Genomic DNA, 19424 nt, shown 5'->3' on the forward strand with positions numbered 1-19424 from the left:
TGCCCTGGAGGCATATAAGAACGATGTTGGCACAATGTATTATTTATTATTTGTTTCCTTTAGACCAGGGCACTACGTATCGAAGAAGTTATCGTAGAAACTTCGAAAAGGGCTCAATCAATTGGAAATCGGAGTGGCTTGTACTCTTTTTAACAGTCGAAAGTGAATGGAAGGCAACTAACACCCCTTCTACGCCCACCATTTCCCGAAACACATCCAATCGAAATTTTGATTCAGCGTAGTTGATTTCCAGAAATTATGTTTTTGAGGAGGCCACTCCCCCACAGCCCTCAGGACAAGGGTTGTAAGTTATACCCTGGGAGCATAAAGGGTTTTTATAGAAAGCGTTGTTGTAGAAACTTCAAGAAACGTTCACTTCATTGGAAATTCGAAGGGCTAGTGCACTTTTTAATAGTCGAAAGTGATTGGAGGGCAACTAACCCTTTTCTCATGCCCATCTTTTCCCCAAACACATGCCATTAAAATTTTGAGATATCTATTTTGTTCAACGTAGTTGAAAGTTCTGGAAATTAGGTCATTGCGGATGACAAAACCCCAAAAGCCCTCAGGGCGAGGGTTGTAAGTTATGTCCTGGGGACATATAAGGTTTTTATAGAAAGCGTTGTTGTAGAAACTTCAGAAACCGCTCATTCGATTGGAAATTGTAATGGCTAGTGTCCTTTTTAATAGTCTAAAGTGATTGGAAGACAAGTAACACCCCTTCCACGCCCACCATTTCCCCAAACTCATCCAATCAAGATTTTGAGATAGCCTTTTGTTCCACACAGTTTAAAGTTCAGGAAATTACACCTTTGAGCAGGAGACTCCCCCCACAGTCTTCAGGGCAAGGGTTATAAGTTATCCCCTGGGGGCATATAAGTTATTATTGAAATCTTTGTCGTAGAAACTTGAAAAGGGGCTCATTCGATTGGAAATTCAAAGGTCTAGTGCCCTTTTTAATAGTCGAATGTCATTTAAGGGCAACTAACCCCCCTCTCACGCCAATCTTTCCCCAAACACATCCAATCAAAATTTTTAGATAGCCATTTTGTTCAGCGTAATTGATTTCCAGATAGAAATTATGTTTCGGAGGAGGACACTCCCCCAAAGCCCTTAGAGTAAAGGCTGTAAGTTATGTCCTAGAGACATGTAAGGTTTTTTATAGAAAGCGTTGTCGTAGAAACTTCAAAATAGGCTCATTCGATTGGAAATTCAAAGGGCTAGTGCCCTTTTTAATAGTTGAAAGTGATTGGAGGGCAACTAACCCCCTTCTCACGCCCACCTTTTCCCCAAACACATCCAATCAAAATTTTAAGATGGCCATTTTGTTCAACGTAGTTGAAAGTTCTGGATATCGTAGTTGAAAGTTCTGGAAAGTTCTGGTCATATCTTATATGCCCTTGGGGCATATAAGGTTTTTATAGAACGCATTGTAGAAATTTCAAAAAGGGCTCATTCGATTGGAAATTGAAATGGCTAGTGCCCTTTTTAATAGTCGAAAGTGATTGGAAGGCAACTCAGATCCCTTCCCTGCCCACCATTTCCCCAAACTCATCCAATCAAAATTTTGAGATAGCCTTTTTGTTCCACGCAGTTTAAAGTTCAGGGAATTATACCTTTGAGCAGGACACTGCCCCCACAGTCTTCAGGGCAAGGGTTAGAAGTTATGCCCTGGGGGCATATAAGTTTTGATTGAAATCTTTGTCGTAGAAACTTGAAAAGGGCTCATTCGATTGGAAATTCAAAGGTCTAGTGCCCTTTTTAATAGTCGAAAGTGATTTGAGGGCAACTAACCCCCCTCTCACGCCCACTTTTTCCCTAAACACATTCAATCAAAATTTTCAGATAGCCATTTTGTTCAGCGTATTTGATTTCCAGATAAAAATTATGTTTTTGAAGAGGACACTCCCCCACATTCCTCAGGGCAAGGGTTGTAAGTTATGCTCTGGGGGCATTTTTATAGAAAGCGTTGTCGTAGAAACTTCAAAAAAGGCTCATTCGATTGGAAATTCAAAGGGCTAGTGTCCTTTTTAATAGTCGAGAGTGATTTGAGGGCAACTAACCTCCCTTCCACGCCCACTTTTTCCCCAAACGCATCCAATCAAAATTTTAAGATAGCCATTTTGTTCAACGTAGTTGAAAGTTCTGAATATTGGGTCTTTGAGGATGGCAACCCCCCACAGGTTTCAGGGCAAGGGTTGTTAGTTTAGCCCTTGGGGCATATAAGGTTTTTATAGGACGCGTTGTCGTAGAAACTTCAAAAAGGGCTCATTCGAACGGAATTTGAAATGACTAGTGCCCTTTTTAATAGTCGAAAGTGATTGGAAGGCAACTAACACCCCTTCCACACCCACCATTTCCCCAAAAACATTAAATTATATTTTGAGATAGCCATTTTGTTCCATGCAGTTTAAAGTTCAGGAAATTATACCTTTGATTAGAACACTCCCCTTACAGTCTTCAGAGAAAGGGTTATAAGTTATACCATGGGGGCATATAAGTTTTTAATGAAAGCTTTGTCGCAGAAACTTGAAAAAGGACTCATTCAATTGGAAATACAAAAGGCTAGTGCCCTTTTTAATAGTCTCGAAAGGGATTTGAGGGCAACTTACCCCCCCCCCCCCCTCTCATGTCCACCTTTTCCCCAAACACATCCAATCAAAATTTTTAGATATCCATTTTATTCCATAAATTTTAAGATAGCCATTTTGTTCAACGTAGTTGAAAGTTCTGAATATTGGGTCTTTGAGGATGGCAACCCCCCACAGGTTTCAGGGCAAGGGTTGTTAGTTTAGCCCTTGGGGCATATAAGGTTTTTATAGGACGCGTTGTCGTAGAAACTTCAAAAAGGGCTCATTCGATTGGAATTTGAAATGACTAGTGCCCTTTTTAATAGTCAAAAGTGATTGGAAGGCAACTAACACCCCTTCCACGCCCACCATTTCCCCAAAAACATCAAATTAAATTTTGAGATAGCCATTTTGTACCATGCAGTTTAAAGTTCAGGAAATTATACCTTTGATTAGAACACTCCCCTTACAGTCTTCAGAGAAAGGGTTATAAGTTATACCATGGGGGCATATAAGTTTTTATTGAAAGCTTTGTCGTAGAAACTTGAAAAAGGACTCATTCAATTGGAAATACAAAAGGCTAGTGCCCTTTTTAATAGTCTCGAAAGGGATTTGAGGGTAACTTACCCCCTCTCATGTCCACCTTTTCCCCAAACACATCCAATCAAAATTTTTAGATATCCATTTTATTCAACGTAGTTGAAATGTTTTGAATAACTAGGTCTTTCAGGATGACAACCCCTCCACCCCCCAGCCCTCAAAGCAAGGGTCGTAATTTATACCTTGGGGGCATATAAGGTTTTTATAGAAAGCAATGTTGTACAAACTTCAAAAAGGGCTCATTCAATTGGAAATTGAAAGGGCTAGTGCCCTTTTAATAGTCGAAAGTGATTGAAGGGCAACTAACCCCTCTCACACGCCTATTATTTCCCCAAACAAATACAATCAAAATTTTGATATATCCATTTTGTTCAACTTAGTCGAAAGTTCTGGAAATTAGGTCTTTTAGGATGGTAACCCCCTCAGAGCCCTCAGTGCAAGAGTTGTAAGGTATGCCCTGGGGGCATATAAGGTTTATATACAAAGTTGTTGTAGAAATTTCAAAAAGGGATCATTTGATTGGAAATTGAAATTTCCCTTTTTAATAGTCGAAAGTGATTGAAGAGTAATTAATCCCCCTCTCACGCCCACCATTTCCCCAAACAAATTCAATCAAAGTTTAGAGATAGCCATTTTATTCAACGTAGTTGAAAGTTCCAGAAATTATATATTTAAGGATGACATACCCTCCATAGCCCCCCGGGCAAAGGTTGTAAGTTATACCCTGGGGGCATATAAGGTTTTTATAGATAGATTTGTCTTAAAAACTTCAAAAGGGGCTCATTCAATTGGAAATTGAGAGGTCTAGTGCCCTTTTTAATAGTTGAAAGTGGTTGGAGGGTAACTAACCCCCCTCTGACGCCCCCTATTCCCCCAAACACATCCAGTCCAAATTTTCAGATAGCCATTTTGTTCAACGTTACAGAAAGTTCTGGAAATTGCGTCTTTGAGGATGACAACCCCCCCCCCCCCAGCCCTCAGAGCAAGGGTTGTAAGTTATACACTGGGGCATATAGGTTTTTTATTGAAAGCGTTGTCGTATAAACTTCAAAAAGGCTCATTTGATTGGAAATTCAAAGGGCTAGTGCCTTTTTTAATAGTTAAAAGTTATTGGAGAGTGACTAACGCACCTCTCACGCCCACCATTTTCCCAGACACATCCAATCAAAATTTTGAAATAGCCGTTTTGTTTAACGTAGTTGAAAGTTCTGGAAATTAGGTCTGAGAGGATGATAACCACCCTCACAGCCCTTAGGGTAAGGGTTGTAATTTATGCCCTGGGGGTATATAAAGTGTTCATAGAAATTGTTGTCGTAGAAACTCAAAAAGGGCTAATTCGATTGGAAATCAAAAGGCCTAGTGCCCTCTTTAATAGTCGAAAGTGATTTGAAGGCTTGAAATTTTTATAGTAAAGAACGATGTGGGTATAATATATTATTTTTGTTGTTGTTGTTTAGACCAGGGCACTTCGTATCGAAGGAGTTGTCGTAGGAACTTCGAAAAGGGCTCATTCAATTGAAAATAGAAAGGGCTGATGCCCTTTTCAATAGTCGAAAGCGATTTGAGGGAAACTAATCCCCCTCCCACGCCCACCCTTCCATTTGCACTTATGTTTAAAAATTAAATGTTGCTTAAGATTAAATCAAAATGCACTGTGTTAATGCTAATTCCCAATAAGGCATCTCAGCAGTATCCCAAGAACAACTGAGAGCATTATGTTCGAACTTTCGGGGCTACTTCTGCTCTTAAAATTTTACCAAATCAAAATAGCGTAAGTGTATCCAAGCTATCAAAGAAAGTAAACAGATTTTTTTGCGAATAGTATCAAGTTTTCCATTTCAGGTCAACTAGAGGAGGTATGAAGCTAAATTAAACACTGCTATTTGAGTCCAGATTTTTAAAAGGGTATATGTTGTTAAAAATTGCTGAAAATTTTTCTCCAGCATACAAATAGCAGGCCAAACAATAAATTATTAAAAAAAAGAAAAGACTTGAAGTATTATTTTCTTTTTCACTGAAAAGACTATGTCAATATAAAACGAACAGACATTAATTAAAAAACCTTTTCCACAAAATAAGTTTTTCAAAGAAAAGTAAAGAACTCTATTAAACAAAAAATGAGCAAAAATAAAATCAAATAGTTCACTAAGCGTGAAACTACCACGAATCAGCGTCGATAAATAAATAAAACCCAAAATGAACAGAAATTACAATAAATAATCGATTCAAACTCAAAACGAGCAGATATTAACATAAGTTGGGCTCAAAACCCCTATGCCTTCCCAAGGCCAGAACATAATTTGCACTTTACTGAAAAAAAATGAATGTGCATTGTCAGTTTAATATACATATACTGATATTTAGTAATCAAAATGTTAATATTATTTGATTTATTAAAGTTATAAAAGTAAAAACATTTATATTTTTAGTAAAGTGCAAATTATGTTCTGGCCTTGGGAAGGCATAGGGGTTTTGATCCCAACTTATGTTAATTTCTGCTCATTTTGAGTTTGACCCGATTATTTAAGGATTAGAGGGTTTTTCAGGGGGGGGGGGCGATGTGATGCTTTGCCAAAAAAATCACAGTGTTTTTTCAATTTCTGGGCAATTTGGAGATTTTCTCATGTTTGTCACTAAGCTTTGAAAAAAATGTTTCTTGTGCTTAAAAAGTCACTTCTTTCTCTAAATGCTAAGAAATCATCCATGTTTCACGTGTTTTTTATGTCCGTGAGTATTGAGACTGAAACCCCCAACACCTCCTCCCATACTTCAATAATTCCGTTTTTCGGAGCTTACCTAATTTCTACGAAAGAAAAAAAATGCGTTCTCTGACATCTTCCCGAGAATTAACGCTAGTAAATTCACAAAATTTGACATGAAGCCCAATCCCTTATTTTTGTTAAAATAAATTTTTTTGGAGATTTAGGAGAACCCATTTTTTATGGGGGGGGATTTCGAAACAGTAGAAGCACTGATCTCCCCTCTTGGCTCCTTTGGTTGAATTTAACATGATTATGACTCGTATAACAAGATAAGGACACGTTTTGCAGATGATGAATGACAGATTGCTAAAGATCATTCTTTCCGGCCATCAATCTAGTGTCAAACAGAATGCAGGTCGTCCCCGAATAGGAAGAGGTCGTAAGAATTGATTTCAAGGAAATTGGAACGTCTTGGGAGGTTATAAAGAGAGAAGCTTTGAATGGATTAGGAAAGAGGAGGAGCGTGCGCATCTGTGTTGGCTTCATTGTGAGTGGAAGTGTGTTGGCTTCAATTGTTGTGTTGGCTTCATATCATCTGTGTTGGCGTCATGAGTGGCGGTATTTTAATAGTAGTAGCAGCAAGATAAAGTAAATATACCAACCGCTTCTTTCGTTTGCAGCTCAGGCTCAAATTCCCAAACAAAAGGAAGATTTTCAAGACGCTGCTTCATTTTTATAACCAGTTTTTGGCTACCATCTTCAGACAAATAAACATCGGAGCCCTGTCTGGCTTTCTGGTCATTCACTGTGGATTCCACAATAGAGACTAGACGTTTGTTTGAAGCTTCGATTGATGGATTTAATGCCTGAAAGAAAAAAAAGAAAACAAGTCTAATACTGATGCAGATGATATTAAGAAAAAAGGACAAAATTAATAATAGGCCTGCAGCCAGTGAAAGTAGTTTCTATTTAAAATTGAACACAACAACAAAACTGTCAGGTAAATGCAAGACTACAGCTACACATAGGTCTGGCCATTAAACAGGGAGCGGGGGGGGGGTCAGAAGATTTTTTCCTAGAATTGGCGTAAATATGCTAAAAATAGATTTTTGAGCAATTTTTGTAATAGCTCTAGAGGGGGAGGAGATTTTCAACTGATCAGGGGAGATTCACCCTATTTTCAGTAGCTTGAAGGCTATGTAAAAGTAAACTGTAAGAGCATAAAACTAGGAAAAAGAAAAAGTGCAGATGGAACTGGGAAGAAAATTATATAATGAAAACATAAACCATATTAGCAATATACAATAATTATAATAGTAACAATAATGGTAATAATTATTACCATTATTCATTAATGATAATAAAAAAATATTCGAAAGCCACTCGCCTACTTTTCAGAATAGGAAGTAGATGTTCTTGCTATGTGTTTTTTTCAGTTATTAATTAAAAAAAACTTTTTCCACAAAATAAGTTTTTCAAAGAAAAGTAAAGAACTCTATTAAAAAAAAAATAAACAAAAAAAAAATCAAGTAATTTACCAAGCGTGAAACTACCACAAATCAGCATCGATAAATAAATGAAACCCAAAACGAACAAGAATTACATTAAATAACCGAGTCAAACTCAAAACGAGCAGAAATTAACATAAGTTGGGGGGCAAAACCCCTATGCCTTCCCAAGGCCAGAACATAATTTTCACTTTACTGAAAAAATATAAATGCTTTTACTTTTATAACTCTAATAAATCAAATAATATTATCATTTTGATTACTAAATATCAGTATATGTATATTAAACTTACAATGCACATTCATTTGTATTTTTCAGTAAATTACAAATTATGTTCTGGTCTTAGGAAGGCATAGGGGTTTCTCATAGAAAACGTTGTCGTAGAAACTTCAAAAAGGGCTCATTTGATTGGAAATTGAAACGGCTAGTGCCATTTTTAATAGTCGAAAGTGATTGGAAGGCTTGACATGTTTATAGTAAAGACCGATGTGGGTATAATGTATTATTTGTTGTTGTTCGTGGATCGAATTTGTTGTTGTTCGTGTTCAGTGGATCGTGCTGTGACAAAATCTTTAGCCTTCAGAGACATCTCGAAGAATCAAGTGAATGGAAAGTATAGATGAAACTGATTATCACTACCAAGATTTTTAGAAAGCTTTTGATTCACTCCGTGGCGGAGCAAAATAGGAAATTCTTTTGTTTCATGGAAACCCCGAGAAAATCTTAAAGATAATCAAAGACCCGTATGAAGGGCAGTTGTGTGATATGCAAAATGAAAATGGACAGAAAGAGCGGTTTGCTGTTGAGTCTGGAGTGAGGGAAAGATGCCTCTTGTCTTCAATTTTATTTGCCATAATCATAGACTTCGTCTTCACACTTTACAAATTTTGCAGTAGTGCACATGCAACGGAACACTGAGCATCTGGATTCAAAAGCTATCTCCATTTAAGCTTACTGTTTTATCAGTTACCCATTTTTCATTTATCCATTGTTTCCTTTAATACTCCTATCATTTTTTATGTTTTGGTGAATTTTCCACTCCCTTTCCATGTAGACTTTTGCATACATCTCTTTATTTTGGTTTCACACATGCTTGTGATTTTCATCTGTGCGCAAACTGAATTTTCAATCATGTTTGAAAAATTCATTTTATGATGTTTCTCTGATTCCATTCTTAAGCTTCTGATTGCAAAAATACAAACATGGACGTTTCGAATTATTTTGCATAGACACATCCAGGACTTTTTCTTAGGGTGGGGCCAATATTAAAATATAAATTTTATTTTATAACTTAATAAAAAGTGCCCAGAAATTCTGTAAAACTTTTGATTTTGGAAGTGGAACGGACCACAAGTTTAAACAAACTTTAACCACAAAACAATTGAAAGTGCGATAATCAATGATAAAAAAAATTTCATTATACGGCAAATCTCTGTAGGGCTGGTTCAGAAGTTACCTTTTCTTAATAGAAATTAGAACGTCATGGAAATGGTTAACAGTCTTACCTCAGATTTTTGACCAATCTCATCATCAGCCTTTTCTTCCTTCCAGATACAGCTTAAATTAGTGAAGCTTATGGAATAGGAACTTTCAGCAGAGGAAAATTTAAAGCACAAATCTGAAGACTCGCTCCACTTCACCCAAGAAGTCATTTCAATTTTCTGAAATATTTATAACATTACGCCTGCCCATGAGAAGGGGGATGCTTCAGATTGATTCAACGAGCCTGTCCTCTGAATAAACACTAACACACAGGCAAAAATGGATTTAGGACCTTAAAAGCCACTTAAATTGGCATCATATCCTCCTGCAAAAGCGGTTTGATATTATACCCGATCTTATTAAAAGAACAATAATTGCATATATGTATATTAATTATTTATGTTAAAATTTTTTCTCGAAAACAGCACTACAGTTTTTTATCTGAAAATTGGCATGCTACCATTTTCAGGTATGAAAAAACGACAGCTTTGGGAAAATTCGTAGAGGGCCTTAATTTTGGAGAAAAAAAGTTTCACATGAATGACGTCACAAATTTCTTGGAATAGCTATTATATATTTTGCTAACGCTGAGCGTCGGTTTTAAATATTTAAAAAGCATAAAAAGATTTAATTTGAATGTCTATAGCATAAATATGCAAAACTTTTGCAGAATATGAGAAAATGAAATTAGTTATTTTGTGAAAGAAATACAAAAAAAAAACGTCTTTCTTTTCAAGGAGCGAGGCCCGACCCCGTGGTAACAGTCTTTAACATTTTTCCTTAGCACCACAATGGAATTAACAAGTACAAAATTATATATAGCAATGGGTATTTGGTTTTCGGGGGAGGTTTTGAATTTAGACAAGGTTTAGATTCCATGAGGAAACTAAGAGTTGCCTTTAAGTTGAAAATTTAAAATCATTTCCTAAGCACTTTTTTCATGCGAGTAAAGTAACCAGTGATGCAGCCCATTTAAACTAATAGTATAGCAGATTCTAGATATTTTCTTATAAGAAAATTACTGCCCAATTCATTTAATATTCAAAATTTAAATACTATTCCGCCATCTAATATTTCTGTCTTTCAAGAGTAAATTCCGGTCTAAACTTTTAACTTGTCAAAAAAAATTTACAGTCTAAACTATGGTAGAAGCTTTCCACAAGACGAATCAATAAAGAACGAGACATCATATTAGACAGAACTGTGAAGGGTATTTATAAGTTAGACCTCTAGAGCTGGAGTTGTTAGAATATAAAATTTTTCTGGTGTCAGAATATGGAATCTGTAGTCTACATAGTTTGCCTATAAAATAATCATGACTAGAAATTTAGGTTCTATTTTGCTAACTCGTAATTTTCAGACACAAGGTTTTCAGATTAATTTAAAAAAAGTAAGGAGTTACAAAAGGAAATGAGTAGATGCCAGATTTTTTGTGAAATACTTTCAGAGCCCCCTAGTTTGTAACTGTGCACGTCAGAGTTTGTAGATTAAAACATGCAAATGAAGAAGGCAACATATAAATAAAATGTTTTTAAAAAAAATAATTTGGTAATCTCTTGTTTTAGTAACATCAGAGCTTAATCTTGAAAAAAAATAAATCTGGAACTGACAATTACCCACAATACGATCCAGCGGAGCTATTCCAGTATCATTATAAAGATCAGAGGAAGGGTAAAAACGAGGAAGAAGAAAAGTAGCCTTCACTGCCCTATTTTGGGCTCTTTGAAGTGAGCGAGGGATACATTGCCGAGGGATACAACATCTGCATGAAAAATTTTTTTCACTCCTTTCTTCCGAAGTTTTTTTTTAATACTTGTATAACAATCTATAAAGTTACTTGCTTATAGTGAGCGACCGTAAGACATTAATTTAATAAAGTACGGAAAATAGCCCGTGAATTGCACTCGTAAGAAAAAAAAAAAATAGAAATTGGAATTTTTTTTTAGAAAAAGTTGGAAATTAAGTTTTTTCACGTCATTGGATGCTTAAAAAACGTTTTCTTTAAACAACGGTTTGTATAATATTGAAAAACCACAAACAAATTTTAAGTTTTTCTGCTCTCCTGTACAACTAAACGCCTTTCACCAATACAACGTCTTATCGCAAGGTAGCGCATTAGAATAACGCCACAGCATGTAGATAGTCGATTCTTAGTTGCAAGATGACGGTACATCCTTTAGTAACAACGAGATAAATGCAGAACAAAAATTTGAATATTTTGAGCTGTTTGTGTCCCGGTTAGAATTTGGACGACTTGGGATATACCATTCAAACTCAATTTTAGGGATGGGGGCAAGATTTTGGGGAAGGAAGAATCGAAACCGGAAAAGATAATTCAAAGATAAATTTGGAGTGTAACGTCAACTGCTAAAAGACAGTTTGTAAACAACTGATAAAATTGTTTTCAAGTTAAAGTGGACTTGTTATCAGAAGAAAGACACTGTCTTACACAGTGTTTCACGTCATTCACGTGGACTACGTTCTTGTAATCCCGGCGGAATGAGTCTTATATCAATTTATTGGGTCTAAGTGAGTTTTATGAAAAGAAAGAGAAATATCATCGGAAAATTTTCATTTAATCATCCGGCCGAGATACTGTCAAGACAATAAAGTAGGAACAAGCAAAGACACTTAAAATCAATGAAAATAATTTTATTTATTTACTAAAATAATAAATAAAATAATTAAATAAATGAGTCAATAAAATAATTAAAAAAATTGAAAAGTATTAGGAACTATTCCACCCAGGAATTCCCTGCAAGCGTTTCCAAACAAGCGTTTCCAAATGATAAAATTATTCATTAAAATAAATAAAAGACTGACAGCGGGCAAATTTTTCCCCTCTGTGAGAAATTGTCTCTCCTTGTCAAACGCTGAGAGTTCATAACAAGAAAATCATTTCTTCCTGGAGCGACAATTGTCGTAAGTGAAAAATATTAAAAAAAGTGAAAAATATTTCTTGTACCCAATGTTATTTGAGGGTTAAAAGGTTAAAATAACAGTAGTAGTAATAGTAGTACAATAGTACAGTAACAGTAGTACAATAGTACAATATGTAGTAATTCTACTTAATGCTTAACAGTAGTACAATTCTTAATTATGAAATCAAAATACGAAATTCACCAACAACACACCAAAAGCCCAACTTGCGAGGGCAGGATGCAAGAACAATTGCAACAAAAATGGAGAAATTATAATAAATTTAATTAATAGATATCAAACAATTGAATTAGTTTAAAGAACAAGGGATACTGAAAATATAGATATAATTGTTCTAACTAGTTAAGGGGGTACTTACACAACCACATGTGTCTTAAAAAAGAAGAAGAAAGATCGGTAATTAATTTTTAATAAAAGAGAAATCTAAATGCGGTAATGCCGTTTTGTATAGTACCGATCCTCAAGTTAAAAAAAAAAGAAAAAAAATGAAACAAAAGTGAGTAAAAAATAACCAAACAAATAAGCTAAAGCATATGGCCCCAGATATCTTAAGAAGGTGTAGCTTTTCTTTTAAAAGTGCTTGGGAATTAAACAGATTGTTATTCTTTGAATTTTTACGAGCGAGAAACGCTGTCAAATTCAACTAATTAATTTGGTTTAATTATATCGACGGTTCAACGTGGCGAAACTGACAAAATATAGTACCGAAAGCCCCGATCTCTGTTATATGCTTCTTCAAGTGAAAGGGGGAGAAATTCTGTGTTTTTTCACACCCCTCTTGTTTACTTTATCTTTGGATACACATTCAGAAAGTACCATCCCTCAATCCATAACTATTCCAAAGAAGATGGAATCTTTGAAAAATTTACTGCCCGTCCCCCCCCCCCCCGAAGAATTCAAGCTTTCTTATTTTAGGCATCTGCAGCATTAAGAAAGAAATAATCTAAAAGAAAACAACTCATAAAGAAAAGGGAAAATCTAAAACCAAAGAAGAATAAAAATAGAACGATCAAACCGATATTATTTATCGCTACTCCATATCAGACCATAGAATAGCAAAACATTTACAATTTGTGAGTACATAGATATACTTGTGTGTTGTCATAGCTACACCCAATGGAGAAGAAAGTACAAAAGAAGAAAAAGAGAAAACAAGGAAGAGCACCTCACAAATTGTGAATCATTTCTACTACCATAATTTGGTATGAAGTAGCAATTGTATATTATTGGTTTGGTCGTTTGATTTTTATTGTTCTTTGATTTCGGATTTTTTTTTTCCTTTTCTTTTTTTGTGTAATTATCTTTTAGATTATTTCTTTCTAAACGCTGCAGACGCCTTGCTTGATACAGGCGAAAGATTCATTTTGAAAATCTCTTCTTCTTCCTACTGGCCACAGGCTTGTTGTTTTTTCAAGGTGCTCTTCCTTGTGTTCTCTTTTTCTTCTTTTGTACTTTCTTCTCCATTGTGTGCAGCACTTTGTACTTTATTGTCGCATTAGGCTAATGGATACAGGGAATAACACGCTTGTTTTTTAGGCTCGATGTTTTTTGTTTTTAACTTCGTCTTTGATTTATATATTTATAGCTATTCCAAATCGATTAAATCCAATTTTGTATTTTTATTTTACTGTCAAGACCCTTAATTGACTTTTCGCTGCATAAATTCCTATTATATCTCCAGATATCGGGCAAATTATAGAGAACATAAACCTTTGGTTTTTAAATACTAAATCCATTTCAGAGGGCAATTGAGCTCAAATACAACCAAATAGTACTTAGGCAGATTCTAGTGCTCAGATAGGTCACGAAGGTATTAATAAACAACCATTGCTATTCCCACACTGCCCCATAATCAGTGCGCTAAACGGACATGGACAGCATCCGCAACATGATACTCAAACAGAAAACTCAAATAAATCTGATATTGTGACTTACAAGCAATCGTAAAAACTAAAGCAAATACGAATTTGTGCAGATAAAATCTACAAAACAACAAAATTCAAGTTCAGATTTTTATTTTGGTACTTATGTATTATAGCCACCACACCCAAGAAGTGACGTTAGGTTAATCTTAATAAAACAATTCTTATTTCGTAATATGCAGAATAATTGTAGCTAATACATTTTACATGCAGACCCGCTATACTTTACCCCCAACCCATCTAATACGCAAATATATAGCCCAAATTATTTATTTTTAATGTATACTGCCACCCAGAAATTGTTTTTCCAGTTTTTGTTGTACATGGGTTGAAACAAGAGAGATTCATTGGGAGAAAAACTGGAAAATATATAATTTGGGCTGTATATTTGCACATTAGGGGGGGGGGGTAAAGTATGACGGGTCTGCATGCAAAATAAGTTAGCTACAATTATTCTGCATATTATGAAGTAAGAATTGTTTCATTAGGATTAACCTAACGTCACTTCTTGGGTGTGGTGGCTGTAATACATAATTACCTTATTTTTAACAATCACAAATAAATAAAAAAATCACATTCCCGCATGAGGAAAACCCATGGGGGTTCGCGGTCACGCAACAGTCCACTAACTACTTCCCTAATAAAGGCAAACCTTTATTAGATAAGTAAACTTTATTAGGTATAACCATTAAGGTAAACCTAACTTCACTTCTTGGGTGTGGTGGCTATAATACATAAGTACCTTATTTTTAACAATCACAAATAAATTAAAAAGAAACACATTCCTGCAGGAGAAAAACCTATGAGGGTTCGCGGTCACGCAACAGTCCACATAACTACTTACCTAATAAATCAAATAATCAGGTTATTCTAGCAATTCAGTAGATTTACCCCAATGATAAATGAAAAACTAGGGTTGACATTTAAGTAGAACTTCTTACAACACAATCTCTGATACAATGACAGGAAATTAATCCTAAACGTTGTACTATATGCAAGTTTCTTAAGACGGGGATGTGGACAGCACCCTTAAAATGATGTTGAAGCAAAATTTTTTAATTAAGTAATATCTAATGCAGTGATGTATAAGCAATCATAAACAATGAAAAAAATACCTTATAATTATTAACTTAAATTAAATAATTAACACTAACTACGAATGAGATAAAATAAGGAAAGTTAAGTTTCTGCAGATAAGATAGATAACACTTACATAGCTGTTTAATGTTTGATGCTATAACATTACAGATCAATTTAGTTAATATATAATTTAATTACGATTATAATATATAGAATATAATTATAAATAAAATCACACTAATTATAATTAATTAATTGAGTTATCCCGTTTTCGTTCAAAATTTTCAACTTTTTGATAGAGTTGCCAGACGCTGCAATATAAGTGGAGCTAGTAGTTTTTAGTCCCAATCTTTCCACGTTAAACAGTCGGAGACCTATATCTTATACATTTCCCACTCTTTTTGGACAGAGCTATGGAAACTGCTTTCCCATACCTTGCCTTCAGCCCCCTAACATTCCTCTCTTACCCCTTTGATTAATGAAACACTGAATTTGATATTTCAGAAAAATCTCTGATAATAACCTTCGAAATACTCACATAAACCTAAACGTTAAAGAAAATGCAAATTTTTTAAGACAAGGAATTTAATCAATTTATCCAAAAAATTTATCACGTAGAACAGATAAAGCTATGAAAACTGCTTCTTCAGTTCTTATTGTCCTAGATCCCTGATTTGGACAAATATTAATATAAAATTTAAACAAATCACTTGGATCTGAGGTGGTGATTGCGTCATCATTTTCTACAGCCTCTTCCAGGCCTCTCACTCCCCCAAAAACAATTAAAGCATGCTTGAAATCCGGAAATCTGACGTCATCAACATCCTTACCACGTTCTGAAGTACCAATTATGAGGTCATAGCCTTCCTTGAAAGGTGACTGGTTCATCGCAGTTGTTAGACTGTCGGCAAGACGGACTTGGTACCCCCAATATTCTCCAGTTGTTGCTAGGGGTGTCAATGGGGATACTATTTGTCCTTTTCGAAATTTTTCTTCGGATTTTATTGGTTCGAGTTTTATGGTAACTCTTGTACCTGGGTCAAGTTTTTTGTTCACTAATACATCATTTGAATGTTCACTAATCTTAGCATAAGATTTTCCTGGGGGTCCAAGACGTTTACTGATTATTCCTTCACTGAAATAAGTGACAGCAAGGTAAGAGCAACGAGTAACCGACATGATAATAGCAAATAAATTAGACAAGCAATTATATAGCAAAAACATGTTTGAAATAAAAAACACCAGGTATTAACATTTGCGAAAATGCATGGTTTTTACACTTAATATTTTTCAAGAACATGATATTAATTTGGATGTGACCTTTCGTGTCTTCTGAAATAAGCAGAAAACCCAGCAACATGTAGGAAGGTGATCGATAAACATGTGGAGGGCGTGGCCCTAACGCGACCCGTTAGGGTGTCTGCGTATCCAGGATTTTTTGGTAGGGTGGAGGGCCATTTTTATGCAGGGGAGGGAAAGGCTCCACAGAATTATGCTAATGAAAATAGAAACTGCACGGAAATAAGTTGCACACCCCCAAGGAGGGACGATGACCCTCTTTGGTCCAACATTGACTACAACATAGTTGATGTTGGAGGTGATCTACATTTTCACAGACATATTGAACCTCTTAACATGCCAAATCTACTTTTCCTAAGCTTCTAAAGAGAACTGTAGATTAAGTTCTAAGATATTCTCGGGTTGCTGCTTTTAAACTATGTTTAAGAGCATAAATTTTAAACAATACAGGATAAACATAGCCATGGGAAATAATAAATGACTAATTTACATTTTTGTACAGTATTCAAAACTAATTCTAAAGAGAGGGAGTCGCATCGGTCTTAGAAAGCACTTTCTGTTTGAAGATAAGTGTCATATGTGTTATAAATTTTACTAAAAAAATTTCCATTTATACTTAGTCACCCACGAGAGACAGGGGTAAGATTCCCAGCCTGACGACCCCCCTATAAGTATTTACTACTACTTTCTACTTGCGTCAGGACCATGTGCTCTCCGCCTCCACTGGCATCCGAAACCAAGATGTTATGTCGGAATTTTTTTTAACTGTTTTAACTCTCTATGAATACCCCGTGCATTTATTTGGTCTGTAAACAACCATTGTTAGATTATAAGATTCGCTATTTCGCAGGTTTTGGAGCATAAAAATACCTCATACGTCAATTTTCGGAGCAAAGGATCGAACGACTTGGACTGCAACACAGATATTGCACCACAAATTACTAAAATATATATATATATATATATATATATATATATATATATATATATATATATATATATATATATATATATATATATATATATATATATATACATATATATATATATATATATATATATATATATATATATATATATATATATATATATATATATATATATATATATATATATATATATATATATATATATATATATATATTTTATATATATAATTTATTTTGCTTATATTTTGCTGCTATTTACTGTTTTTTTCTTTCTTTTGGTAATATTTACTTTTATAAAAATTGTCTTGATATTTATAAGAAAATTGTTTTAAAGACAAAAATAGGTACAGAAGAATTTACTAACTTGGCAACAGAAGATATTCTAGAGACAGGTCAGAAATACAAAATTAGTTTTAGACCAACATTTCCATGAAGAAGGGTCCTTTGGACAAAAACTGAGCAAAGATTTTTATCCCTGGGTCTGAGCTCATCTGGGCCTGGGTCAGAATCGCAATCTAGAAATTACCTGTATAAAGTACAGGTTAAAAGTGGAAAAATACCTATCAGGTGTGGTTATTGTCTAGTTTTTAATGTGGGTTATACAGACCACGGTCGCTTGATAAGTAAAGTCATTCTTTTTTTTATGTTTTTTGTTTGTTTGTTTTTTTGTTTAATAAAGAAGTACAAGAAAAAATACATCTTTTGTTAAGAAGACATCATATCAAACTACTTATGGCAGTGACGGTTAAGTGAAGAGCAAATCTTATTAACAGAGACCGAAGCTTTATAAAAGCAAATTTTGACACCAATGTATATATTAAAAGAAACCCCTTTATTTTATGTTTATGTTTATATTTTATATTTATTTAACTTTATTATATGATTCCAGATATGTAAAACTTGATTTTAATACACGCTTCAAAAGTTGTTGACCTGAGGAATTTTGAATAATAAAAAAAGGGGGAAAAAACTACCTATAAAAAACGACATCCGACTGAAGTCAAAATATACAACACCTCCTTATTTTGTTTTTTGACCAAATAGGATATCAAAAGATGTGCTTTTTTCAGGGATGACTGTACGAAAATTAAACTTATTGAGAAAAGTTGGGAGTTGAGGGAGACAACATTTTCATATTTAGGATCACTCTTATTATGGTATTAAAAACAAACTTAAATTAAGCAAAAAACTAAGAAGGCTTAAAAAAAAAAAGAAGAGCAATACTCAAGCTTAAAACGCAATTTATCCCATATATGAGGAGTAGCTGATCCCCTTAGCCCCCCTCCACCAATGCTAAATTTTGGATTTTTTATCTCAATGGTTCATGAGAGAATGCTCAAACATTTTTTATCACAATGAATGCAGAATTAATTGGTACATTTAGTTACATTTGCTAAAAAAAAAATCTTTGATTTAAATGTTTTGAAAGTGAAACAGTAATACTTGAAATTATCAAATGTCTATTTATTGGTTTAAGAAATTCTTTCAAGAAAGCACTAGTCTAATTTACCATTAAACAGAGGGGAGGGTTAGGGAGTGGTAGTCCATATGATTTATAGGGTATATTATCAAAGAAATTGCAAAGTTGCGCAATTTGTTGATTCTTTGGTCTTCCGAGGGGGACCAGCAGCACCTTTGCCACGCATCAGTAGATTCACATACTTATAAAAATTGTCTAAAAACAACGATTACAGGTTTGATCCTTGAAGCAGAGGGGTGTTGAAAGGGCTTCTAGAAGGGATGAGGGTGGGGAGGTAGGAAACCTAAAACAATGCACTATCAAGTCATAATTTTTTGGCTTTCACAAGGACAGTGATGCTTTGGATCAATCTGAAGAGAAGAACACATCCTGTGTGCTGCTATAGCTGAATATATTTTGTTCAACCTATACTCACCAGAATCTACTCTCTTCAGTAACTTCTTTCATATGTTCTAATTTGACACGATTCAATTCTCGTGCTGTCCTCAAATCTGGATTTTTTGGGAACAAAATTTTCCTTATAAACTGAGGACATTCTAGATATTGCAAAAATATACCCATGCTGGCAACACTGTGACAGTGGTGACTACCAAAACTGTGTGCATCACTATCTTGGAATGGTACGTCACTATCATTGTAAATAACTATTTCATTTACTTCAAATAAAACAGCAGCCCTTGCAATTTGTCCTGGCAGAAAGGCCTTTAATGTTCGACTCTGTGCATTATCCAAAATTGACCCTGGCAATGCTATACTTATGGTTTTGACATGACTAACTACTTCTTTTGTTTCATCTTGAAAAGTATCAGGAATGCTTTCTACGTATTTATCAATTTTGTGTTTTCTCTTCTTTGTTCTCTGCTTTTTTGCAGGAGGTGATGATGACAAATCCATTCTGAAAACGAAGAGAA

General features: G+C 34.7%; 1 protein-coding gene across 9 annotated transcripts in view; it reads right to left on the reverse strand.

The window, feature by feature from the left end:
* LOC148953684 (28S rRNA (uridine-N(3))-methyltransferase-like) overlaps positions 1–19424 on the reverse strand; it is a 65224-nt gene that overhangs the window by 33463 nt on the left and 12337 nt on the right. For 4 of the 9 annotated variants that reach the window (XM_089108422.1, XM_089108424.1, XM_089108423.1 and 1 more), the window contains exons 2-4: positions 19171–19408; positions 8887–9042; positions 6535–6738 (exon numbers count right to left, since the gene is read on the reverse strand). In XM_089108422.1, the coding sequence (XP_088964548.1) occupies positions 6535–6738; positions 8887–9042; positions 19171–19407 (597 nt within the window). In that variant the 5' untranslated portion in view covers position 19408. Of the gene's footprint in view, positions 1–6534; positions 6739–8886; positions 9043–15358; positions 15941–18928; positions 19409–19424 lie in introns of those variants that run through there. The other 5 variants (XM_089108427.1, XM_089108426.1, XM_089108429.1 and 2 more) reach the window with 3 other exon arrangements.

Source organism: Artemia sp. Qi Xiang Cuo, chromosome 3 (assembly GCF_049724085.1).
Source record: "Artemia sp. Qi Xiang Cuo chromosome 3, ASM4972408v1, whole genome shotgun sequence".
Lineage (NCBI taxonomy): Eukaryota > Metazoa > Arthropoda > Branchiopoda > Anostraca > Artemiidae > Artemia > Artemia sp. Qi Xiang Cuo.